The sequence below is a fragment of the Cyprinodon tularosa genome, unplaced genomic scaffold, assembly GCF_016077235.1.
Source record: "Cyprinodon tularosa strain WSP-4 unplaced genomic scaffold, ASM1607723v1 ctg185, whole genome shotgun sequence".
Taxonomy (NCBI): Eukaryota; Metazoa; Chordata; class Actinopteri; order Cyprinodontiformes; family Cyprinodontidae; genus Cyprinodon; species Cyprinodon tularosa.
Window position 1 is genome coordinate 991,062 of NW_024038643.1, and position 27,772 is coordinate 1,018,833.

Below are 27,772 nucleotides of genomic sequence, written 5' to 3' on the forward strand. Positions count from 1 at the left end.
CAGTTTTTACAATTCAGTTTGAGAAATACATTTAATGTGTTGCAAAGCTTTTCAGAGATGTATAAAAGCAACAAAGAAAAGCTAAATAAAAGCCATCTTCTCACAGCTTTTTCTCAAAGGCCTGGTATAAAACTAATGCTATTTTTGCTGCTTTTGTAATTAAAGCACTCCTTTTCCAGCATGTCAGCCCAGGTGGACTGCCATCTCTTTGTATGGATAAATTCCCAGATTACAATCTTAGACAGACAGGCAAACAGACCATTCCCTGAAAAACCTCAGACATCAGTGCACCGGCATGGTTTGTGCTGAGGTAAATTAGACGTGTAGGCTCCATTTAGAATTTTGATGACTTCTGTTGTCTTTGGTGGCCTTGGGTTTTATTTACAGGGACAAAGGGACTGAATACATACCTAACTTTGTTTGCTACCAAATAGATATAATTTCTTTCCATTACCCAATCATGACACATTTAAGGGATATTTATACTTTTGCAAGGCAATATAAGTACATTTCAAGGAGTCAAACAGAACATTTTACATAAACTCAGTATGCTTTATTTATACAGTTACATATTCACAACATAATTCAAAACACAAACATGCATACTAATGTGGATTCACGCACACTTCCAAACATGCATTCAGTTTCACTCATTCAAGCCCAAACATACATTTGTGCACATATTTTAATGGAGAAAATGTCCTTCAGTCAGAGTTTCACTGCTGGATGAGTGAAAACGTATGCCCTTCTAAAAAAAATGCTTAAAACAGTATGAGTCACGGGTCTTTGATTGACAGCTTTAGATGACCTTTCACCCACACAAAAACACACAAACAACCCTTCATAGGCTTTCCTCACTCAAACACAGATTCATCATTATGTTTATACGATCTGTGGTTGCTTTGAGCATCTGGGCCAGACGGGGCGCAGGCTGAGGATGAGGAGGATAAAGAGCAATACAGCAATGACAGTGACTATGGAGACATAGCCGGCATGAGGGAGAGGGGGTGAGTCTGGAGCCTCTGCTGGAATCATGTTGGTCAAGTTCAACATATAGCCCAGCGTCCAGCCTGCGTCACTGCCTTTTATCTGAAAATATCACATGAAGGAAACCATTATATACTTAAAAAGGTATCTAACTAATTGAAAATATTATCAAAAAATGCTGTTTACATACAGAGTCATCTATTTAAGTTTATTGATAGTTTATTAGTAATGAAAACCAAAATTCAGTTTGCAACAACATAAAAATATATCACATAGGGAAAAAAATTAATATATTATAGATAGATATATAGATATATTCTATTACAGAAATGTATGTCATGGCCTACACAATTATGGGTAAGACTGCTACATTAAGGGGCAGGAAGTGCTGACACCCTCTAAAAGGAAGTTAAACCACAAAAGGTCATTGATAGAGGAGGCTGACTGTTAATGTGCTGCATACAAGCATGTCAATGGTAAGCTTAGTTGAAAGAGAGAGGGTAGAAGCAGAATGTAACAAGAGTGCAACACTGAAGGGATTGTACTGCAAAGTTCATTCACATTCAACAATCAATCAAATCAATTGATCAATCAATCTTTCAGGGCAATGATTGACTGAGGGTATGCGTGCCAAAGAACGCTGCCGTTACCCAAAACATGAGCTACAACTGTCACAATCCTCGTATAAGAGCCTGTTATGGATCAGATTTAACTTTAGAGATTTTTTTGCTGGCAGAGTAAAAAAGGGACTGAGCTATAGATCAGTGGTTTTCATTAACTGCAATAAAATATATATAAAAAAAAACACATAAATGTATCTTCATATAAGCTTAATGTTTTGAATGTCAGTGTTAAAATAATTGGACGTTTATGATATTCTAAACAAATAGTATAGGATATAGATTTCAGTAAATAATTGATAAATCTAGACAAACATATATGCATGTTTTCTTTGGTCTTAGTTTGTCGTTATCAATTTTATTTTTTGTTTTTCGACAGTTGTTTCACTTTTTTTGTTATTCAGTCAGTTTTAAACAGATGCAGTATCTTTGACCTGCTGCAGTGATAATCCTAAATAATAACATCAAATTTCCCCAGACTTTTAAAGGTCCTTACTTTATTAACTAAACAGCCCCAGCAATAACAAGCATTTTCTGTTTGCATGCTGATTTGGCTTTCATCTGGTACTGTTCAAGCTATAATTTTGAAATCCTATGTAGCAAAGAAAAGTTTTAGTTGTTTTGTGGCACTAAAAGCATACTTTTCAAACCTGGTTTTAATTAAAACAATCCTCTGGTTTTGCGGTTGAATATGGTCTTAATTGGATTTACGATGCATTTTTCAGCTTTTTTTGACCACAGTGTGAAATACTGGTTGTTGAACATGTGTTTCAGTGGGATATCCGCTTATAAAACAAAGCATGTTGGGTTTTTATGAAGCATAGGATGAAATTTAAGCAGTTCAGGGTTTAATCACAATCATGTCCAAAAGTTTATAGAACCTTTTACTAGATTAAGAATGACATTTCTTAGTTTTGTAATTGAGCAATTAAATAAAAGAATCTGGCTTGTATTAGAAAGGTTTCAAATCAATTTAAATTCTCTGTATCTAGACACCGGGCTTAAATAAATGGGTAATTAGCAGGCCCTGCAGCCAGTGGTGGCTGCTAAGGAGGGAGTGCAATCATTGATGCAGGTGTGCTGGAACATAGACACATCTAAAAAATTGCAGGGCTGCGGGTCCTGAGGACTTTGAAAACCACTACCCTAGCAGATAATGGCAAAAGAGATCACACTCCTCACAACAGTATTATTGCAGACATGCTGCATTTTGCGGCAAACACTAAAGGATCTTTCTCAGTACAGACTGCTCTGTCCCTTATCATAGATGATTTCACAATTGTGTCTCCAGTCTGTTTTCCAGGTAAAAACCAAGGTATTTATACTCCTCAACCACTTCCATTTCCATTCCTATGATGTTAATAGGTTCAAATTGTTCCTGTTTTTTTTCTGAAATAAACAATCATCTCCTGTGTTTTGCTCACATTCAGGATCAAATAATTGTTTCCATACCATGACACAAAGCGGTTCACCAGCTCTCTGCACCCAATGACTACAGAGTTATCTGAGTATATCTGCAGATGACAAGACTGCCTTGTACTGGAATTTAGAGTTTTACATAGTAAATACAAAGGTAAGAGTATTGTCCCCTGTGTTGCTCTAGTGCTGCCACTTGATTAGACAATGGACCCTTAAAGGGCAGATTAGACTTCTGCATCCGCACACATCAAATGTCGCTTGAGTCTGATCGCAAACCAGTTTCGCTGGTATGCTTCTGCACCGTTGGTCTGGAATTTCTAGGGATCTACAGCAGTTTCCCACCAAGGCACAAGAGGGAGCCTATTCGAGAACTCGTGAGAACTTTGCTATGGTCACAAGAACTTCATTTTGGCAGAGGCCTTGGCATCTTTATATAATTTGTCTCAGGCATCGTATAAGTGGTTGTACTTTTGAACCTCCTCGTTTAACCTTTCGTTGCAGTTGTCCATTGTAGTTGCTGCGCAGTTTTTAAAAATGGCGCGCCCCGGCACCGTATTGAGAAGGACGACCACACAGACAGCCGGAAAGGCATACCAAGGACCAATCACAGCTGCTTTTTGTCTGCTCATGTCCGCTTGAGGTCTGCGAGGGTTTGCGACCGTCCGACGCATAGTCAGGATTTTTTTGAGGTGCGCAACGACGGTTGCAGAGGCTATGCGTCAGAAGCATTAATTGGCCTTAACTCCGACAATCTCTGGTCTTGTCAGGTTGGGTTCGATTCAGGCGATTGTTGATGCCTCCACCTGAGTCTTCTTAAGTTTCCCACATAGTAATTGAGCCCAACTGGGTTAAATGCACTGAAGATATCAAGGAACATGATCCTCATAGTTCTGTCTGCCTTGTCTAAATGACAGTGGGTTTACTGGAGCAGGTGTATGATGGCATCATCAACTACGACTCCATGGTGATATGCAAACTGTGGAGGGAATAACAGGAGTCTCTCTAGGACCTTCATGATGCTGAATGTCAGAGTCCGGTCTATAGTCTAATAGGTCGGAACAAGGCAGGAGTTCTTCCACTTCACTGGAAATGTCTCTTGGGTCAGACTAAGGTTGAAGAAGTGCTGTAGAATCCCACAGAGCTAGTCTGTGCAGATCTTCAGGACTAAGGGACTAAAACCACCTGGGCCTGGTGCCTTATTTTTATTCAACCAAACTACAGTAAAAGTTTGAGCCAATGTATGAGTTATTCTTTTTCAGTATTTGTAACAACTATTTAGTTATAGAAATTGTCTGCTGGACAATAGCTGCCTCATTAGGTCTGCTTTTTATTTTTATTTGACTGTCTTATCCATAAACAATGACACATAGACTTGTCATTGTGGTGGCAGTTCCATGTTTTTTGACAAAGATATCTACTTTTTAGAGATGAACTACTTTTCTTGCATCATGGATGGAATTATTGGACAATTTGGTGAAGTGCTCACTTGCTGAACTTGTAGAAGAAAAAGCCCTGGATTGTGTGCCATTTTTGCCTCCTGGGACTCCACACACATTGACTGGCAATATTCCTCTCCAATGTGCACTCACTGTGCAACATACTAAGCTAGGTAAATCTCAGCTATCACCAGTGGGGAAAATGTGAGACTTTTATTGGTTTTACAAACCAATACAACCTTCTAATTGTTCCAAGCAGACAGTGACACAGAACTCTCTGTTATTCTTATACTTCTGTGGAAGTATCTGTTTGTACATCATCAGCAGCTGGTGTACTGAAGTGACAGTGAAGCAGCAGCACTACTTCATCACTTCATAAATGTAAACTGTTTTACTACCCCAGTGAATTTGTTCATTTACCATGGTCTATGTTTGCTTTCTTTGGCAGGCCAATGAGCACAGTACACAGTTTCTGGCTGACCAGACGCAGTTTGTGAAGCAGAGCAACTTGGACTCCACTGTCCTTGTTCTTGGTGACTTTAAGGAAACCTCAGCCGAGAACTCCCAACATTCAAGCTGTTAATCAATTTTGGAAAAGCACAGTAAGCAGTACTTATTGTGCTCTCCCACACACTGCTCTGGGTCACTGGTCACGTGACAGTCCACCTCATTCCTGCATACAGGCCGAAATTAAAGCTATAAGCCTGTGGTAAAAACATCACATGAGTGGACTACTGAAGCTGTCCTCCAGCATGTTTGGGCTGCATGTTTTCGAGTCTATTCCCAACAATCTGGAGGAGTTTACAAATTCTGTGACATCCTAAATCAGTTTCTGTGAGGACAGCTGTATACCAACAGAGACCAGGGTGAATTACAACAATGATAAACAAAATGGTTTACAGCCAAACTTTGACATCTATGGATGGAAAAGGAGGAGACCCTCAGAAATGGAGACTCAGACTTGTTCAGGTCAGTTAAAGGTTTAGCAAAGAGGTGCAAGACTCTAAATGTTAGTACTAAAAGAGGCCAATGCCTCTTTTCTATTGCAAACTTATCTGTTCACTTTCGGTCAGATTGATTGATTGATTGATTGATTGATTGATTTACTTTATTGATCTCACAGTGGAGAAATTTACATCAGCTGAAACTGTCAAAAAGAAGAAGGTTCCAAAAGGAAGACAAAGGTGCACGGGGTATATACAGTATATATATATATATATATATATATATATATATATATATATATATATATATATATATATATATATATATATATATATATATATATATATATATATATATATATATATATATATATATATAGAAGCAGTATTATAATAAAGGGTTATTGCACAGGGTACTTACATGCGTATTTATATGTAACTTAGTTCAGTTTATTTATATACTGCCAATTCACAACATGTCATCTCAAGGTATTTTATAGTTCACCAGATCATACACTCAAATTTATTCAAAGTTTTCTATCTAAGGAAAACCAGTTTACTGCATCGACTCATTGACTCGAAGGCAATCCCTCACACTAAGAAACTCCTTTTTAACAGGCAGGCTAAGTTTCAAGGAGATATATAGATGAGTATTTATATATATAACTATTGCACAGGGTATCAAATATAAAGAAACAGGTTATTGCACAGGGTATTAAATAGTAATTGCACATAGTTATTGCCATTGTAGTGTCACATTGTATAGCTTAGTGGCAGCAGGGATGAATGACCTGCTGTGGCGCTCCTTCTTATAAACAGTGTGTAAGTCTTTCACTAAAGGAGCTGCTCAGCTCCCCTACACTCTGGTTCAGGGGGTGAGATGTGCTGCCCATGAGGGATATAAGCTTGGACAGCACCCTCCACTACTTCCATTACAGTGAGGTAGTATCTTGTTGGGGCGGGAAGTTTGATCTTAAAAAGAAAGGCGACCTTATAGTCTGACATGTTTTTGTTTTTTTTGCTGATATCCCACAAAAACAAGCTGGTCTGTTTATCACTGTTTTCAAACTCAGAGTATAGGAAGAGTGCCAAGGCAAGCTGCTGACGGCCAGATGAAACAAAACAAATATGTAAAGGAAAGAAAAAGAAGCAATGTGGAATGAAATGGGGGGATATAAGCAAGAGTACATGGTAAATAAATGGTAAATGGCCTGTACTTATATAGCACTTTTTCAAGTCAGGAGACTTGACCAAAGCGCTTTACACTACATTCAGTTATTCACCTATTCAAGCACACACTCACACACTGATGGTGGCAAGCTACATTGTGGCTACAGCTTCCCTGGGGCTCACTGACAGAAGCGAGGCTGCCGTACACTGGCGCCACCGGGCCCTCTGACCACCATCAGTAGACAATGCAGGTGAAGCTAAATTCTATCTACTAGCGACAGTGGCATCAGACACAGGAGTTTAACCTACAACTGAAGGGTTGTTAGTTCAAGCCATGGCTCTGGCTTCCAATGCCATTGTGTCCTTGGGCAAGAAACTTTACCCACATTGCCAACTAAATGTGATCAGTGGTCCCGGTGGCGCCTGTGTACAGCGTTGCTTCTATTTGCATTATACCTCCAAGGCAGCTGTGATTACAATGTAGCTCACAACCATTAGTACATGTATGTGAATGAGTCTCTTCAATTCTCCTGACTTGAAAAAGCACTATATAAGTAGAGGCCAACTTATTACCTAGCAGTTGTTAGCTAATGCTAACTACTGCTATTTTATACTTATGATCACATACATGTTCAGCCCAGTATAAAACTATTTAGCGATTAAAGATATTAGGCCGACCTTTCTGCACTAAAAATGGAACCACTAGTGTCTGTTTGCTTACTGGAATCACAAGCAAACATTAACTGATTCACTTCCTGACGGATATATCAAAAAAGGGAACCAATCTGTAGTGAACCGCTCTAAGTACTAGTGGAAAACGGGCATAAAAGACCAGTTCTCTGGGGTTCAGACAGATCTTTCATTAAAAGTTACATTTTGTGTTTCATTCAAAATGGCCCACTCTATCTCAAAAATGAGAAAAAATAAATAAATAAATAAGCCAAAATAAAAATTGGCACGATCAACCCAAAGTAGGCAGAACCACTGTATAAACCAGGAAAAGACCAGTGGCTGCATCTTTTAAAATGAACTCAAAACTTACTATCAATTTCTTTTTCTAATGACAAAAGGGAACATGGAATGCATTGTTTTCGAGGCACATCCTAAACTTCAAAAGAATCAGAATCCTTTGAGCCTTATTTACAAAGCAAACTTTATGTTTGGGAAGAAATATGCAGCACTAAGGAACAGGCCAGTCATGCAAGGCTGTGTCACATGCATGGAAATATTTTTGTCTGCTGATTTAGTAATGTCAACAAAAAAGGTTCCTGCTACTGCTACGTCAAATGTTGCCATAACACATGGCATTCCAGCCAATAGCTTTGACAATTTAATCTGAGTCCAAGCACTACCTTACTAAAGGAGGGTGGAAAAGAGCTACTTTGACCTGTTCAGGCCTCTAAGAATAAGGAAAAATGTGTATTTAACTAAAAAATTGTTTTAAATCATGATAAAATTAAACAATGGGTTAAATTATTCTGGAGTTCTTCCTTTTAAATGATTCAGTCTGATCATTTTCTGTAATTTTCATATGCTCTTAATATGATATATATTTTTTGCCGCAAGTAATAAGTGTGTAGTTGCTAAAGAATTTTTTCATTTAAAGGTACAGTGTGTAATTTTCAGCGACATCCAATGTTCACACTGCAGAGACATGATCTGCTTCCCCCACTGCTTCTCCCCCTCCAACAATATGGAGGCCTTCATGGTACAAAGTTCCTTCTGCGATTGCTATTTTGGTTCATTAGCTCCAGAGGGGGCACAGCTGGTTGCATCATGCGGGTATGGCGTGAGGGAGCGATGTCTGCACTGCAGGACTGTTTTGAGTGCACTGAATGGAGCATCTTCAAGGAGGCTGCAACTGACAACCAGCGCACCACCGTGGAGGTAGCCTGGGTGCCATTCCGAACTTAGTCCCGCAAACAAGGTTTGAGTTCGGGGAAGTTCGGTCTGGCTCTGCTCCATAGTAGCGCGAGTATTAAAGCCCACTGTCAGGCGATCCAATCAAATTGTCAGGGCGGGCTTTATACGATGATGGACAGATGACAAACAGTAACGTAATCAACCACGTGACCAATGCGCGCTTGGGTGACAACAATAATGGCTGCCGCTGGAGAGTTGAGGTGAGTAGATTCTGCTATTAGGTCTGTTCTAGAAGATATCGACAGCAATTTAATTTTAAAAGAGGAACAGAGAAACGCGATCAAGTCTCATATTCTTATTATAGGCGTGAAACTGCTCGCTTTGATTTTTGTGGACAACAACTATGCCTCGCTTAACATACGTCACGCACTCCGTTGCTCTTATTGGTTGTAGGTCTATCCAATTGAGTGCAGAGGCATTTTTTTTTCCTGGTTCGTTCGAAACACGCCCCATAATCACAGCTCTATGGAGCAGTATCAGACTCATATTCTGACTAGAATTGAGTCGGACTACGTCAGGCTACCGTGGAGGAGTACGCTGCATCGGTGTCCGACTATATCAGTTGGTGCATGAAAAAACGAGACGGGAACAAAAACAATTGTTACTCGGGCAAACCAGAAACCTTGGATGACCAAGGAGGTGCGAACTAAGCTGAGAGAACGAAATGCTGCGTTCAAATCTGGTGATGCTGCGGCTCTCAGGTCTGCAAGGGCTAACCTGAAGCTGGCCATCAGAGACGCCAAGCGGGCCTACAGCCAGAAAATTCAAGGTCTCTTCCAAGACCAACGACACCAGGAAACTGTGGCATGGCATCCAGTCTGTCACAGACTACAAACCAACACCCTATTCTTGCCAGAACGACACCGGCTTCCTCAATGAGATCAACAACTTCTTCGAAAGAATTGAGGAGCTGAACTCCAACCCTGCGAGGAAAGCGACACCAAACCCCGACGAACAGGCGTTCAGACTGGAAACATCAGCAGTGCGGAAAGTTCTGAGGAAGGTCAATGCACGGAAAGCTGCAGGTCCTGACAACATTCCAGGTCGGCTGAATGCTCGGACCAGCTGACCCACATGCTCACAGACATCTTCAACACGTCCCTGGACCAGGCCATTGTCCCACGGTGCCTCAAGTCTGCCACTGTTGTTCCGGTCCCAAAGACAACCACCATCACGTGCCTTAACGACTTCCGCCCCGTCGCACTCACATCCTCCATCATGAAGTGCTTCGAAAGACTTGTTAAGGACCACATTATCTCCACTGTCCCCCCATCACACGACCCGTTCCAGTTTGCATACCAGTCGAAGCGCAGTGCAGAGGATGCAGTCTCCACTGCTCTCCACCTGACCCTGGAGAACCTGGAGGAGAAGAACACCCATGTGCGGATGCTGTTCCTGGACTTCAGCTCAGTATTCAACACAATCATCCCCCAGGACCTGGTAGGCAAACTGGGCCCCTTAGGAATAAACACCCCCCTCTGCAACTGGCTGCTTGACTTCCTCACTGATAGAACCCAGGCTGTCAGAGTGGGGAACAACACCTCCGACGTCATCACCCTGAACACCGGCACCCCCCAGGGCTGTGTCCTGAGCCCCTGCTGTTCACCCTGATGACCCACGACTGCCGTCCACGCCTCAGGTCCAAACACATCCTGAAGTAGTGGGCCTCATCCGGGACAACAATGAGGCGGCCTAAAGGGAGGAGGTGCGGCATCTGGTGGACTGGTGCAGAGGGAACAACCTGATCCTGAACGTCAAAAAGACCAAGGAGATTATCGTCGACTTCAGGAAATCCAGACAAACACCCCTCCTCCTCATTGACTCAGCTGTGGAGGTCGTCAGCAGCACCAAGTTCCTGGGGGTGCACATCACTGACAACCTCAGGTGGTCACTCCACATCTCAAGGGCCAGCAGCACCTGCACTTGACAATAAAGGAAGTCTAAGTCTAGGTCTATCATCCTGGCTCTGCTGCTCTGATTTTTTGCTGCTCCTCTCTGAGCTCCAGAACGCTGTCTCATCTTACCTCTGTTGTTTGGGTTATTTGTCCCCCTCTTTTGGGAACTTTGACCAAAACAAACATATACCAAGCACAGTAGAAAGATGTGTGGCCGATCATGCGAAAAGCGGCCAATTTTTGTGCGGTGTCAACTGACCCATGCAAGTCAAGTTTACATAGATATTTCTATAAATAATCAAATTTATTTGATAATTCTGTGTTAGATATATACAGTATCTTATATGGACCTAACTTGCTGTTGTCTTATTGGAGCATAACGGCAATCTATGCAGTCACTAGTTTGTCAGCTCTGTGCTGCCGTAGCACAAAGATGTCTGCCTCCATACAAGCATGATCCACTCCTATGTAATTATACATAGCAATTTCTAAGGCTACAAAAACATAATTATTGACTTTCAGTTCTTAGATAATAATAATAATTAACATACTTATGGATAATATATTGCATTTCTCACTGTAAAACCCATTAATTATTACAGTAATTTATAGTTTAATTGAAGTAACGAAATGTTTGTCCGAACAAGCAAAGCATTTAGTACATAGCTGTTTGAAATGATTTAGTCATAGCTCATGCTGGGGGATTTGGTATGAAGTTAGCTCTGCCTTAATCAGTCACATCCCACTAAGGTGTTTCCCTTTAGAGGTCTAATAACAGGAAAGGGCTGACAATGATAAAATAATGAGCTAAGTTCCAAATTCTGTAGAAAAAAAGGGTCAGAACATCTCTGAAATAACAGAAGCTGATTAGAGCACAAAGTTTCCAATGATTAGAAAAAGAAAATATATTAGCTTGCAGTGTTGGGCACGTTACTTTGAAAAAGTAATTAGTTATAGTTACTAGTTACTTCTCCCAAAAAGTAACTGAGTTACTAACTGAGTTACTCCACAATAAAAGTAACTAGTTACTAGTAAAAGTAACTATTGCGTTACTTTTGCGTTTCTCGCCCCCGTAACCCTCACCACCCAGCCCCCACCTTCTCGCCGTTTGTTTCCAAAGCCAGCTTAATAGAGCGGACGACAAAGACAAGAACCTGCAGAGAGTTTAGCATTTCTTGTAACTCAATGTAAAATACATCAGGGGGGAACGCCATGTGAAGTTTTTTAACAGGGCATTCAGATCTGGTGAGTATATGAAACTAATAACTGGGGATGTCTCATTCTTAAATCCTGTGTTGTTATAGATACTGCAACATCTATCTATCATCTATCTATCTAGATGTATACTCTGTGTGTGACATAAAATATGGATCTCCATCCCTGCCACAAAGGCCATCAAATAATGTTTAAAATAAAAAATACAGTAGGTTGAACAGTCAGAGTATCCATCCATCCATCCATCCATCCATCCATCCATCCATCCATCCATCCATCCATCCATCCATCCATCCATCCATCCAGATTTCTCCCTTTCATTTGATCCTTCACGCTCTCCATAGTTCTCCTGTGGCGCGAGCACAGGGCGACTGTGGCGCGCCTTTAGCGAGCATGCGCGTTTCCTGTCGCTTGCGCGGGGATTCTTGCCGCCTGCGCTGTGAGGAGATGCAGGGGAAACCGTTATGTGATGGGGAAACGCAGCTCGACGTAACACCGGTATTTCCATGTGGAAAACGCTGTTTCGCTGCTGGAGTCATCCTCACTCTCCATCTCTCTGTGTGTGCTGTACGTTAACACCCACCAGCAGAAACACCCACCTACCCAACTGACAGACGGAATCTCACTATACATCAGCCATTCTCATCCTCCCCTCTCTCATGACAAGGCGCGCACCTCTGGATGACCTAAAAAATAATCTTTAATATCTCTTAAACAAAAGTAGCACAAACAATATTTTTTTCTGCACAAATCTGCACCAACGTTGCACTAACCATTCAGTCTATTTGCAGAGTTTTTTGACGTGGGTGGGGTGTCAGCTTCACGCAGCTGCGCACGAGTCCTATCATGAAAAAAGGTTCAGTGTGCGACCTGAGTAACGCGCAGTAACGGGGTGTATGCAATGGTAACTGCGTTATAGTTACAGTCAAAGTAATTAGTTAGATTACTCGTTACTAAAACAACGCCGTTACTTTCAACGCCGTTAGTCCCATCACTGTTAGCTTGACAGTTTTTCAACGTACATAATATGTCTTTATTAGCTGACATGTGCTGCTCTTAAGTGTAGAACAGGAAAGGGTGGATTGTGATCTACTAACCTTTTTGATGAATTTTATGTTTGAGTACGTCTCCTTGGTGAAGTTGTATCCTTCTGTCAACAGTGTAAGGATGTTTGTGCCAGAGAAGCAATACTCAGCCAGATACTTCTCTTTAACATTACTCAGATGCATTTGTTTTATCTGTTAAAACAATTAAAGCGTTGAGATATAACCAATGTATATTAGGGGTAAGCTGGAAATATTAAGAAATTAAAATTACAGTATTGGACTTTTAAATAAAAACACCCCAACCTGATTCCATGGGGTAGCACAGTAGCTTGCCAGATTGTTCTTCACAGTTTCTAAATTGATGGATGTATCAGTCAGATTGAGGAAGTTCATCACATAGTAGTAAGCGGAGAAGGCCTAACATGAAAGAGGAAATGGAAAAAGGAAATAAGCATTATCTTTAGGAGAAAACAGCAATCCCTCTATTGCAAAGGACAAACAAGTGTGTAACCTCCCTTTAGGGGAACCAGGTGGTAAAAATAAATTGCAGAATCTCTGGTTAGGTTTTTAAAAGTACTTAAAATAATAAAGTAACCGAAAATTTGATATATGATGATAATACTAATAAATTCAGTTCAATATCTCACATTTCAACTTCATAAGGACAGTTTTATGTTTGATTTAACCCTTTTATGCTCAGGTACACCACTGCATACCATCTAATTGTTTATTGTGATGAATTCTTAAGACAATAAATGTTAAATCTTGCAGACAAATTTTTTTTGCATAAATTAAAATACTGATTGTACAACACAGGCATAACTTCCCGATGGACTGGTGTGGACATGTCCCCATCTACTTTGGCCTCGTGGAGACAGTCCCTACCAATAATTTAGTTAAACCTGTTTTTAAACAGAGCAGAGAGACACAATTAGGACCAGCTGGAGATTTAGAGGTGAACTAGATTTAGTGGGATTTGCAAAATGCAATAAAATACAGCATATCTCCAAGTTTACCAGAAAGTTTACAAGAAAATAATATGCTATACTATAATTAAATTGAACATATCTTTTTGTCTTTTGTAATTCAGCAAGACTCAGAAATGGCTGTGCCAGCCAATCCAGAGACAGCCAGACTCACAGGACACACACTTAAAATTGAAATATAAGAAACCTAAAACAATTAATGCACAAAAAATAGAGTAACAATCAGTGTATAAATTATTTTATAAATATAGCTTTCAATATACGTAGCTTCAATACATAGACTTTGACTGTCCATTGTCCACAATATATGGGACACATTTCTAAATTTGATTCTGCTGCTTGTGAAGGAGGATAATCACTGATGTAGATGAAAGGGAACACATCTATCCATCCATCCATCCATCCATCCATCCATCCATCCATCCATCCATCCATCCATCCATCCATCCATCCAGATTTCTCCCTTTCATTTGATCCTTCACGCTCTCCATAGTTCTCCTGTGGCGCGAGCACAGGGCGACTGTGGCGCGCCTTTAGCGAGCATGCGCGTTTCCTGTCGCTTGCGCGGGGATTCTTGCCGCCTGCGCTGTGCAAACAAAAATTACTTCCTGTCTTGAGGTTATTAATTACACGAAGGAGATAAAAATGCGCTTATGGTAGATCATAGATGCATTGCATGAAATGATTCATACCATTAGTCAATGGTAAAAGTAGGTGGGTACCAAATGGCACATGGCCAGTTAAAGATTATTTCTGCAAGATATATTTTCAACGACTGATTTGACTTAGTAAGCTTAAGTCACTTTTAAATATGTTTTTCACAGATTTCAGAATAAAGTAATCTCTTTGCTAGATAAGGAAATACTAAATGAGTTTATTTTGAGAGTGTGGTGAGTTTGGATTAAAAAAATGAAGAAGTGTGATTTTTATCTTTTTAAAATTTAGAAAGGTTTCAGACATGTAGTTAGAAAACACTTCACATGAGGTATGCTGCTGCAAAAACACAAACAGCTGAATCATTTTACCCCAAACGGTCCTTGCAGAGGTGGCTGGAAGACTCCATTAAAAGAGCATTTGCTGTATTTGCAGGCCGTGGTGTTAAACAGACTTTTGACAACTTCCTGGCATTTTGTGAAGTTTCCTTCCCCTTTGTGAGAGAAGTTAGTCGGAGCCTCTCTTGGTCTCCTGCCTGAAACACAGGGGCTGTCATATAGACTTGAGTAATTCCTTGTTGTCGTGTAGCCTGGGTGGAAGCACGGATCAAGTATAGTACTTGGACCTAACTAGGAAAGAGATTCATAATGAGAAAAAGAGATTCCTTTTAGGTATTTTGTCAAACCAATCTCAGTGAATGTACTGATAATCTCAGAATAGATTTTGAGCTTTTAAAAACTGTGAAAGTTTACTTGAGTCTGTTTGGCCAGTGCCATTCTTAGTACTTGGTCCTTCCCGTAACACAGGAAGCTGTGTGTGTACAGGTTGTAGTCGTTTCCGTACAGGCGGAAGGTCATAGAGTTGCTAGGTGATTCCGAAATATCATAATCATGAGAAACAAAGCTAATTTGAGTTGAGGCCCCACCAAGGTCAAGAGCCCCTGTTGTTTCAAGACCCTAAAGCAAAAATAAAAAAGAAATGATGTCATTGCCTAGTGGTAACACCCTTGCACATGTAAAAAAAATCTTTTAAAGTTAAAAGATTTTCTTTTAAATATCTGTAACGCCAGTCTGTTAGACCTGTTTGAGACGATCATCCAGGTAGTTGACTGTGACCCAGCCAAAGGCCCCCTCCTCCTGCCCGCTCAGGATTCTGGCCCCCTGATAGGAAAAGGGGAAGCTTTGCAGGGCCTTCTCAACTGCCTGAAACACCTGGTCTGATGCAGATCTGTTCTCAATACTGCACAAATAAACACACACAGCAGCAGTTTGATAGTTACATGAATAATTCACAACAGTACAGCTACCTATAAATAATGAATGAACTGTATTATTTAAAACTGCATTGACAGTAAGATATTTATTTCCATTTAAATAAGATTAATCACAATGTTTGTAGCTAAAAAAGGTGGATAGCTGGATTTTCCTTTAGTGCAAAATACTTCTAAAGAGTTTAATCTTATGAGAAACAATGAGTCTCCCTCTCTGCACAAGATGTAGACAAACCTTGCATATTCTATGAAGAAGTTCATCCTGGCTAATTTCACTGGGTGCAGAAACTAAAGATTTGGTTAAAAGATTTATTTCTTTGTATGAAGTTCTTATCTGTCCTTGAGACACACTTTTTATTACAAAACACTTGTAGGTATCTATCAGGTATATCTTTTAGAGCCTTAAATGTGCCATATTATGCAAAATTCTCATTATGAACATTTTATAATCATATTTTTCTTGAAGCCTGTGAAAAATAAACATTCCCCTCTTTCACTGTCTTTCTCGTCCTCTTAGCTAATGTTTGCTCAGACTGGTCTGTTTGAAAATCCTGCCCTGTATGATATAAGTTGTCCAGAGCAGTTTATGGCAGCCCATCGGTCAAGCTCAGGGCTTCCTCTAATGTATTATTCCACACTCCTAGGCTATCTTTACAAAGTCTTCCTGGTTGCATTGGTTATGGGTGGTGGGGCAGCAGCCTTCAAAATGATAGGGCCTGGAAAACCAAGACAGCTCGTTTTGAAGATGACAAAAGAGGAGGAGATTTCTGGTACAGTACATGGTGTCTGCTTAATATGAGAGATATTTTCCTCCGCAAAAGCAAAAGTATTAATATTGAATTACCTTAATTCCAATAGTCAATAGCCGTTAAGGACCTCTGAGATTACTTAAAAATCTGATTTGGACCTTCAAACATGATTTGTGTGGCTGCATGAAAGTAGACTGGTACATGACACATTTCTCTCTTGGTTACATCCCCTCTCTGCTATAGCTGGAAAAAGCTCACAGAGATTACAATGATGTTCCTCCTTGACATCACTGCTGTGACCAATTAGAGCTATATACTTGTCATCATCTAAGGTGATTGTTAGCTTGGATTTTCAGCCCCATTTGCAGACATTGGTTGATTGATAGTTAACAATGACTACAGAATGAGCTTTGGGCCTAGGGAGGGCTGTGACTTGGATTGATTTATTTGAGTTGTTTTAAAGAATGTTTTATTTTGCATTAAAGATGTGTGGTTACATGTTGAGCATACTTAAGTAGTCTCATTCCAGCTGTTGCCCCCAGATAGAGAGGGGTCTCGCTGTGTCTCTTTGCTGGAACCACCATCTCAGCCTCTTGCATGCACTCTGTCAGGGACATTCCTGCCTTCTCTGGTTGAGCTGCATAGCTTGAGATACCTTTACCTGCAAGAAGAAAAGAACATTTAAGGAGGGTGAAATCAGTAGACTAAGAAGGGGTCTTTAGTGTTTAGATGTAGAGTTAAGGCAGTGCCAGAATTGTCCTCAGAAGGCAATTGATAGGACAGGCCTTTGAGGGCAGGTTGATTTTTGTGCTGCATACTGATGTTTGTGCTCATTTTTGTGATACATAGGGAGCAGTAGAGCAAAGAGTGGGTATGCACTATATGCTGTGAATAGGGGCATTGGAGGAAAGCTAAAGCAAAAGAGGGATACTTATTTCTAGTCTTTATTTTATGAGATTATCAATAAAAAATGCACATCACTGAGGGTTTACTTCACCTGCTGAGACACACACACCCATAATACATCTCTATTTTTGCTTGGCCTTTCCATTCTACACCTTAACCGTGACCCTTACCCTAAACTTAACCATTACAAGTTCGTATGCAACTCATTTCACACCTTAGTCCTAAATGTGAACCCTGACCCTAAAACAGCAATTCCCCTTTTGGGGTCCAGGAACCAAGAAACAAAGCAATGCAACCCCCTCTCAAAAACAGCCTGGAGCATTATGGCTTTGAATTGAATCATTATGTCATTTGATCTAAGGACAAGGAACAAAAAAATGAGGAAGCCAAAAAGGATGAACTCACAGACAAAAAACAAGGATAAAGAGGTAGGGATTAAAAATGATTCAAAGTGGCGTTAAGTTTGACATTGTATCAAAGGCAGGCATGTAAAAAACATAGCTAGCTTAATCTAATGCGAGTAAAATGTATTCAAAATGAAGAACATTTTACTCCGAAAAATTACATTTGAATTTACTCTTTTGACTATGTTTTTTTTTTCTTTCTTTCTTTTACAGTAAATATGTCTCAATTTTGTTATCCCACTGCTTCCCAAGGGGATGGGTTAAATACAGAGGTAATTTTTTTCCAATGTGAGATCAATAAAGTTCAATAATAATAATTGTTATTATTATTAAGCTAGGGTTAGGATTAGTTCAATATGGTTTAGCATCACAAGCAGTCCATCTCTCTCAAAATCTTATCAGCACATCAAAAATGACCAGAGAATATGCCGGACAAAGAAACTTTAACTTTTAAACAAACTCCACCCTGTATATTAATTGTTCTGAAAATTGGCTTTTGCCAAATATTTAAAATATTGCTTTTTAAACCAAAGTTGAGCAAAAACACCTCTGCTTTAAACTCAAGAAAAGTCCCTTGGCTGTTTTTTTTTTTTTTTCTAGGTATAGTAATTCTGCTCTGATCAGTATTTATTATAGATCAAGACAAAAAAAAAAAGTCAACTTGTTTGCTGATTTTCTACTTTAGATGGAAATAATTCATGTATCTAGATGGGCAGTTCAAAAACAGATCTATTACTGAACCTGAGAGTAAAAACTTAATTTAAATGCCTTCACTCAGATATAACACTGCTGTGCTTTATCCGATCAGTGTGACTGGGTGCATCACCCAGACAGAAGTTCATGTTTAACAAGGATATAGCTTAAAATTAAAATTTCATATCCTTTATTGAGGGCAGCACTTTTGAAACATTCTTAAAGTCCTTGTTATTCATTGTGATGGTGGAGAGAAATAATCAGGAAAGACAGGCTAAGGTGAATGTAATTTATTCTGAAGCTGTTAAACACACTAGTGAGGCCAGTGAGGTTTGTACTTCTACTACCCATCTATCCACTGTGTCCTTTTATGAAAATTAGAACAGGTGTACTTTACATAGCAAGTTCATCACCACAAAGGAGCTTCTGAAAAAGAGGTGCAAATGAGTGAGACAACAGAGAAGGACCAGACAGTTAATGTGGTAGTTAGTCTGTTATTAAAGTTTTTATTACAGAGTTACTGTCATGTAGGTGTATAAATAGTTAAATTAAGAGTGTGTTTGTGTGCTCTTTTTTTAACATGGTGAAAGGCTGCTCCTTGTGGGGCCAAATGCCTGGACCCCACATGGTGAATTACTTATTTTGGGTCAGGGATCATATTTAGGACTAAGGTGTGAATTGAGTTTCGGCTGGGATTAGGGTTAGGTATGAACATGTGATGATTAGGCTTAGGGTCACGGTTAGGCTGAAAAAATAATTTGAAGTCAATCGAAAGGCCCTTCAATGATAAACAAGTTTGTATTTTGGGGTGTGTGTGTGTGTGTGTGTGTGTGTGTGTGTGTGTGTGTGTGTATGTGGCGGTGCTTGTAATTTGTGAACATGTTGCTTTATCCACATGTTGCCTTCATGCTGGCTTCATGCGTCTGTTCTGAATTAGACTCTCCCCCAGTGTTGACTTAATTTGACCTTGTTCTGTGGATGTTAAACAAAACCAGATGCTGAAGACATCTTCCTCTTTCCGTGATGGTCCAGTTTACATGCTCTTTAAAAGTGTTGGGCAGGATGTTGTACGGGCAGTCTGACCCGTACGCAGCTGCTACAGCAGTTCTAGTTTGGATTAGATTAGTTTAGCTCCCAAATTGGGTTTCTTGGCAGTGAGATTTAAAGTCTTTAATTGTACTATTACTTCATAAAATTAATAGTAAGACTTATTGGGACTTTTTGACAATGCATTTAAACAATTATTTGTCATTTTCGGCATATTTATTGGATATGATTTTTATATTTTATGATGCATTTAAGAAGAAAATTATAATTTAAAACTTAAATCAGCTAAATGCTTCAGAAATATTTTCACTTTTTATTGTATCCATTCTCAAGGTCTCTGTTTGCTAATGATTACCTGTTGTTTAACCACTCTTCTTTTCAAAATCAGGTGAGTTGATTTAAATAAATTGTCTACTGTCTGAGTCCTAACTAAGCCTAGTCTGGAGGTTTATGAACAAGATTTACATCAAATCTCAACTTCGGGATACCCATCTTTTGCAGGTTTTTAACTGAATGCAGAATAGTCAAGTGGAGCCTTTAAAACCCAGGAACCCTGCACCAAATGAGAAGCATGGAAGTGGTACTGTCATGCTGTAGGCTTCTTATCTTGCCAGGGTACGGGCAGGGTCAGACTGGGAAAGATTTTCGGCCCTGGCATGTTTCCATCTACACCAGCCTACTACCACCCCCGAAAAATATAGAAGCACAGTCAAACGCATGCATCTCAAAAACACAATTCGTATTCGTATTCACACAATACGAATACACATTGTGGATTAACCAATCTATCTTCAAGCATCACACAACAACCATCACCAAGACTACTATAATGCGGTTTTACTGGCTTTGGTTATTAGCACGGACGCAACAGTAACTGCTGCTGCGTAATGTCCACATTAGCACGAAGCCAGCCAGACACCCACTCACACATACTAGGTCTACAACGTAAGCTTGAGTGTTGTAAAAACACCAACATAAAACAATACAATATAGAGGCAGACAGGCAGTTCTTCAAGAATCAGTACATGAAAGCTCAGCGGTGTTTAAGCATTCACTGCCAGTCTAGGAGGCATGTGGGCAATGGAATAATGAATAATGTAAACAGATGAATAACCCCATCATGCACCGCAACATATTTTTGCAAAATATTCAAACATAAATTCGTCAAACATAAGAGGAACATCGTAGTTTGGTTTAAAGGAAGCATTTCAGTTTTATTATAATTTAGTTTGTTCCAAGGATTTTACAGTTTGAAGAAATAGAAAATTACACCATTTGCCAAATGTCACAAGGATGTGCATGACAAGGAAGGGCTATATGTACTGCATGCATCAATTTAATAGTTATCCTGCCATTATGATTTAAGGAGAGCCGGTCCCCTGAATGCTGAAATTAAGACCGGTATCACAGATTACCAGTCCGAGCCTGTGTACGGGTGAATTACAGAAAGTGGATGGAAAAAAAAACTGAGAATGACAAGTAGTTCAAGTGCTTAAACTTGGCAACAAATCTACTGGTGGACGGCTTAAAACTTAGACATAGTTGGGTTTTCCAACCACACCAGGGTCCCAGATTTGCAACAAACCATATTAACATTAATAAAGCAGATTAACTCTAATCAGTTTAAGTTAATCAGTTAGAGGGGAAAACTATAATCACTATTGCTTTGTTGAGAAATGAAATAATGTCTGTTTGTAAACATTTACATAGTCAGTAAAAAAAAAAAAACAATCATTCTGAAGAACTCTGAACTTACAAAAAGAAAAAATTAATAATCAGGGCTACTACTAATTATCTCTAAAAGGCAAAATACTACATGGAAATTAATAACAACATGCAGACAATAAAAAAGCATAGGTGAGCAAATTAATATGTTGTAATGACTTATAATGATAAGATCATGCTAATTATAAAAAACAATTTTTCTGAAAATTAGTGCAGCTGTTTGGTCAAATCAATGCAATTCAGTCCTCTTTGTATTAATTACTTATTGATTATTAATATTTAGGTTTCAATTGGTAATATAGATTAATATTGCTGCCCAATGGCTCACAAATCAGCCTATGCCTTAGAATATGAGTGGGGCTCCAACTGAGAACCTCAAGATTTCAAGCTCTATGCCCTAACCACTAGGCCCCCACAAGCAGTGCTAAGTTTCCTTCCAAAGAGGTATGTTTAAAGATATGACCATAAGTGTATCAGAGAAAATCCTAAAAAATAAAAACCTGCATTACTTGTTTGTAAGAATTACTAGATCTGTATGCAGGATATCTAACAACTATATTTTCAGGCTCTCTATGCTGGATATCTGATATCTTTGACGATATCTGGTGACACTTATTGCCAATGCAGCATAAAAGGTTATAGAGGGGAGAGGGTGCGTTTTATGGGAAAGTCGTTAAGAAACAACAGCTGCATTGTTACAGTGCTGAGACAGAAGGCTTTTTATAAGGCATTTTATTTTTTTAATAGAACCTTGCAGATGAGATAATGCATAATGCATTTTTCTTTTTTCACCAGTTGTTGGGTAGAATCATTATCATTATGGGTAAATTTCTGCTTTGGATTCAATGTATGAACACATTAACACTTTTTAACTATTTCTTTATTTATTGTAATTCGCATCATTATCCAGTTATTCACAGATGTTATCGCTGAGCTGCCACTACTTGGATGTTAGATGATGCAACTGCCCAAGCCCACCTTTTGCAGTCTATGCTTTACCTGTCACTTTGCAGGAATGCTTCTGTTCGACCCTTCCGGTGTTGTTATCCTTCTCTGCTGGCCACTGGTAGATATAGAGAGCTGTGTGGGAAGAGCCAGCATCGAGCACAATGCCATACTGAGTGGAAAGAAAAGGAGGAGTTCCTGTTACATTGTGTGACATTTGTTCTAAAACAGTTCCTTCCAGATGTGCCATTTTGAGCCTCAGATGTAATGGTTGCATAACCACTGTATAAACATACTAGAGTTACATTCCCAGCACATTCAAGTCTGACAAAAAGAAAAAGAGCCATTAACTCACACCAAGGTCATTGTTATCAGGTAGCCTAGAAACTCAAACTCTTCCTTTATTTCTGACCAAATAAAACCCAAAACAAGGAATTTATTATCTTATCAAAGTCTGCTGGTTCTATTTGCATGTGGATTTCTAAAATCAATAGTACAGATTGACAAGTTGGGGTCAAATTGACTGCAAACCATATAAGGCAGGCTGATTTTAGGCTGTATAGTTTCTCCAAATACAGCAAGTTCCCAAATATTGCTTTAGCAATTTAGAGTTTATCTTTTTTAACATACCTTGTACTTTTGGAGGAGAGGTCTGTTCTGCAAAACTGCCACCGTCACCAAAGCAACAATCGCTATGACGCCAATCACAGTGATGATGATGGTCAGGGGTGTGTACCAGGGGTTCTTCTCTTTCATCTCTGAGAGCGGGGGCGGAAATACAGAGAGAGGGACGGGGCAGACAGGTAGAAGCCAGAGGGTGAAAAGAGGGAAGATAGAAATAAATTGGAAATAAATGAGGTCTGGGAGAAGCGTTAGCCAGTCTTGCATCCAGATGTTGGTTAAATCACAGTTTGTGGGAGTCTGTAGGAGGTTGCGTATTGTTTTTAGTTGTTTTGTAACCAAGGGCTGCAGATGGATTTCTGACGCCGTGAGTCTGAACTCCTGCCAAGCTCTTAATTTATTCTTTGGGAGGGGATGTTATCTCAAACATCAAACATTTCCAACCTTATTCCTCTGAAGTATTTAGATCATATAAAATGAACAGGATATCCTCCGTGAAAAAGATCAGAGATCTAGTTTTGGTAATAACGCAACTGTTTATATAGCAGAGGGAAACAGTTGGCTTTGATACAAATAACTTTTTGTAGGCTGTTTTGACTCACATGGACATTAGGCTAAGATATGTGTCAGCATCAACAGGCAGTAATTCCTCTTATCTTGTTCCAGATAAGAATTTCTAACAGGGTATGATCGGTTGCATTTTGCTAGTTCTCTCTGCCTTCCCTTTCCCTTTAAAGCCCTTTCCACTGTCTGTCTCTAATCCTGATAGAAAAGAGGAAATAAGAGGCTAAATTGGTATGGTCTGATCTGAGATGCTCATGGTGCAAAAAGCTCCACCAAGAAAAAAGTGTCACTGTATTTGAATCCTTTAACTATTTTGACTATTATCCTCCATCCATCTGAACAAGTATCCCGGGTGTGGCAGGTCTCTGAAAGCAGCTCAGAAATCCCTCCACCCTTGTGACCCTCATGTTAATTCTCATAATACATTAATTTAAACTACTGAAAAATAATCGGAAAAATAAATGTTATTTATAGTATTTACAACATCTTACAAATGTTATTTATAACATTTCTTTGTTTGGCTACACATTTTTAGGCACAATATAAAATAAGATCTGAAAAGAATGGTTCCATTTCTGTCACGCTTTATCCCAGCTGGGTTCGCGAGGGAAGCTGGTGCCTATCGCAAGCTGTCTACAGGCGAGAGGCAGGGTAAATCCTGGACAGTATGCCAGTCCATCGCAGGGCAACACAGAGACAAACAGGAAGAACAACAATTCAAACACACGCTCACACCTAAGGAAAATTTAGAGAAGCCAATTAACCTAACAGTCATGTTTTTGGTCTATGGGAGGAAGCTGGAGTACCCGGAGAGAACCCATGCATGCTCAGGGAGAACATGCAAACTCCATGCAGAAAGACCCCGGGCCGGGAATCAAACATGAAACCTTCTTGTTGCAAGGCAGCAGTGCTACAAACTGCGTCACTGAACAATGGATACGTCACAGTTTCTCACAGAAAAGAATGTTAATTTACATAAACTACGACTTTCACAAAACATATCATTTCATTGACCATCCGTCTCATTTCAGATAGTTATTACATCTCAGCTGTGGATTTAGACTAATAAGAGTGATAGGGGAAACATGTTGAGTTTGCACAAGATGACTGCTACTTGAAACAGGAAAATTCATCTTTCTTGTAACCTGTGAATATTTTAGTATACTTTTTTAGCCATTTGATTGGTAGAGGTTAGGGAAATTTGAGCTGTTTTATCTATTTCTGTATACAAACCATTGTTATCCCATTTCTATTATGTTCCTGTTCAGAGCAATAATGTGGCTATGCTTGCTTACTGATTTGACATAGAACAGGTTGAGTCGTCCAATTATTAAAACTCACAGATTTATGGGCAACATAGAACTTTGAATAACGCACACAGAGAAAAACCGGCTTACATATCAAAAACTGGCAGACACCATTCACTTGCAAATGACAGCTGTTAAAGTACACTATCATACCGCCCTAATGTATAATACAGAACTATTATTAAAGAGGAGCTTATCTGCTTTGCTGCATCAGCAAGACTTAAACTGCTTTCATAAACCGGACCCGTATCCACACAGAAACTTCAGAACCTGAAAGTATATTGCAAAGCAACAAACCAGCTAGAAACACAGAAAGAGGGCACTTACCTCTGTTGTCAGTGAACTTGGAACTGATAGTGAGCAGAGTGGAGTGAATGAGAAGAGGGAGGGATGAGAGAGATAGAGAGATAGAGTGTGAGTGAGAGAGAGGGAGCGAGAGAGAGATAGAGAGAGAGAGAGCGGGAGAATACAGAAGAGAAAGGCAGAGGAGGGAAAGGACAATGGCAGAGAAGACGAGGTTTCCCTCAGTGGACAACAGAGTTTAAGAATACAGCTCTGTTAGTGTGCTGCTGTCGGAGCAGCCTTGCAGCTCTTAGTTTGGCATTTCCTCTCCCAGCTGGGGTAGTAAAACTGGTCACTGTGGAGACACAGCTAAAGCGTGTTTGTTGATGAGAGAGTGCGCGTTCATGTGAGCGTGAACCCCTTAAAAGTTCTCTAAGCTAATGAGGTCCACATGCTTCAGCAGCAAGTTGTTTAGGTGGGAGGGGAAGCGGGGACTCCCTTGTTTGGCTGGGCTTTTATCACTAGCAGGCTGTGATGTCATTACAGTGACGGATTGGAATCCCCTGCTTTTCTCCCTGTTTGTATGTGTGTCTGCATGTTTGTGCAGACTCAAAACATGACTTGCCTGCAGATATGTTGTTCTATTCACAGATGTTCTCTGTTTATTTCCCCCCTCATGCCTCAAAGCTCATGCTGAGACATGCACTGGAGAATGTACAGTCAGCTTGTCACTTCTAATTTATCTTTCCATAAAGGATTAAGAGACCCACATTTTTCTGCACATTCACACTGTCGGGAAATCACATTAAAAAGTGAATAGTTCCTTATTCTTATTTTAAATCCACTCACTCATTTAGCATGTTGGAAAATGCTGTAATTCTTTTATTCTGGGATGAGAAGTATCTTTTAACTTAATGTATCATCAAGTTATATTTATAACCAAAGAAAGCCCTTGGCTTTAGAGTTTCTTACAGAAAACACTAAAACCTAAGATTCTTTGTCTATATACAGTATGTGCTGATCCCCTTGAGATGCTCTGGTATTTTTGTCAGATGGTGTATTTTTTCCCCCTCTCATCCACCCCACACACCAACTTCCTGTTTCATTCCAGACTGCTTGCATAAAATTGTGCTCTTGGCCTCTATCTTAACTTTTAGAAACTTTGAAAATAATAACTCAGCAATGATTTTATTTTTCAAGCAGGTTTGCAGAGCTACAGTTTTAGATTTTAAAAGATGAGATACAGCATGTTTCTGAAAGGTAACCATGATTCTGCAAAATTTGCAAAAGTAATGAGCTGAACTTGGAACTGGAGTGACTCACTGTGGTATGATAAACGGAAAAGATGGTAAAGAAATGTAACATTTATTTGGCAGATAAAAATGTGATAATATGATATATCTGATAATGTATTCCATAATTAAACTGATTTAGATTTTCTAACTTTAGACTTGGAAAGAAACACAAAGCTTAACCTTGTAATGAGACAGTGTTTGTTAGTTAAAAAACCCGCTGAGCAATGTAGTCTATTTTTTGAAACAATATGTCTCATTTAGGGAAATCCAACCACAGTGCATAGTCCACCCTTCGCTGGGCTTTGTCACAGATTGTGAAAAAAAAAATAAATAAATGATACTTTAGTTCCAGCTTCGGCATAGACCTTGCTCTACTCAGTACAAGCCTTTCATGGAGGAGAATAATTTGCTGCAAATGATAGGATTGACATTATATCAACAATGTTTCATTGTGCTTAAACAAGTTTTTTAATGAGGTTGAGTTAAAAAAAATATCATAAGATAAAATCACCAACCATGGTTCTCCTGGTTATAGCCTGTTTAGACCATTTTATATATAACGGCTTACAATTGTCAGGGTGTGGATTCAACTATCCAAGTATTTGGCATAAATTATACAATTGTATTTTAAATAGAATTTCCCAGTAGGAAAATTTTAAATACTGCGCAATATTTGTAAATATTCTAATGAATATAGTAGTTGTGCTTTTCTCTCTTGCTCACCTGTGCTTCCTAAACTCTGTGACCTTTGGTACTCTTAGCAAAATTAATTTGTGTTTGTCATCATCTGCTGTTAAGAGATTCTGTTCAAACTGGCTAAATAATATATCTGCATATAAAATGCATCTTGGAATATCTTAGCAAACATAAAACAGTCCTTTCTAATATCAATATAGCACATGTTAACATTGCAATAATCGTATAGTTTATGATTTAATGTACATGCTTGTTTTTTTCTGTGAGGGTGCAGTAGGGCTGTACAATATTGTTGAAAGGAAGGGGTAAAGAAAGTAAGTTGAGAGTGGACCAATGGGCTCTGTGAATACTTACAAGATGAATGTGGATATATTATCCTTGTATGTTAAATTAATACTTGTCTAAAACCGCATATTTTAATTCAAGCTGTGAAAACAAGATCTTGCAAGAATCAAATATTTATAGTTCACTGTAATCCAGAACTACTAGGATGTCAATTCGGTGTTAAAAATTCAGTCCACCTATTTTACTCTAAATAGATTATTTACAATTACAGTATATTGAATATAAATCTGCTCAAGTGTTGGAGTTAATATTCAGTGTAAAATCTGACAATGCAGTGTCACTTTTACTCTTTATGGTGTCGATTACCTACCAGTCTCTGAGAGGTCTAAACTAACTAAAATAAGTTAAATTAACTCTGAAAAGATGAAACTTGCTATAGAGTAATTTTTACACTAATTTGGAGTGGGACCAAATGTTTTCTGAAACATAAGTTCATTCAACTCTGTAAGTGTTAAAGTAACACTTTGTTTTTTACTCTGTACTTCAGCGCATTCACTTTATATCCATCAACTCCCACACAGGGAAAAAAGGGTTCTGCACAGAAATGTTCACATTGGTTCACAGTACACTGAGTTAAAATAGCCAATTTAAAAGTGTTAAATAGTTAAAACTGTGATATAATTGGAAC

At 39.2% G+C, this 27,772-nt stretch overlaps 1 protein-coding gene across 2 annotated transcripts in view; it reads right to left on the reverse strand.

The window, feature by feature from the left end:
* Nucleotides 1-531: 531 nt before the first annotated feature.
* Nucleotides 532-27,772, reverse strand: part of entpd1 (ectonucleoside triphosphate diphosphohydrolase 1) — a 34,437-nt gene continuing 7,196 nt past the window's right edge. The window contains exons 1-10 of one of the 2 annotated variants that reach the window (XM_038282570.1): nucleotides 24,854-25,175; nucleotides 22,665-22,792; nucleotides 22,089-22,206; nucleotides 16,825-16,975; nucleotides 15,375-15,534; nucleotides 15,048-15,251; nucleotides 14,667-14,924; nucleotides 12,959-13,072; nucleotides 12,707-12,847; nucleotides 532-1,089 (exon numbers count right to left, since the gene is read on the reverse strand). In XM_038282570.1, coding sequence (XP_038138498.1) covers nucleotides 883-1,089; nucleotides 12,707-12,847; nucleotides 12,959-13,072; nucleotides 14,667-14,924; nucleotides 15,048-15,251; nucleotides 15,375-15,534; nucleotides 16,825-16,975; nucleotides 22,089-22,206; nucleotides 22,665-22,790 — 1,479 coding nt within the window. In that variant the 5' untranslated portion in view covers nucleotides 22,791-22,792; nucleotides 24,854-25,175 and the 3' untranslated portion in view covers nucleotides 532-882. Of the gene's footprint in view, nucleotides 1,090-12,706; nucleotides 12,848-12,958; nucleotides 13,073-14,666; nucleotides 14,925-15,047; nucleotides 15,252-15,374; nucleotides 15,535-16,824; nucleotides 16,976-22,088; nucleotides 22,207-22,664; nucleotides 22,793-24,853; nucleotides 25,176-27,772 lie in introns of those variants that run through there. The other variant, XM_038282569.1, reaches the window with a different exon arrangement.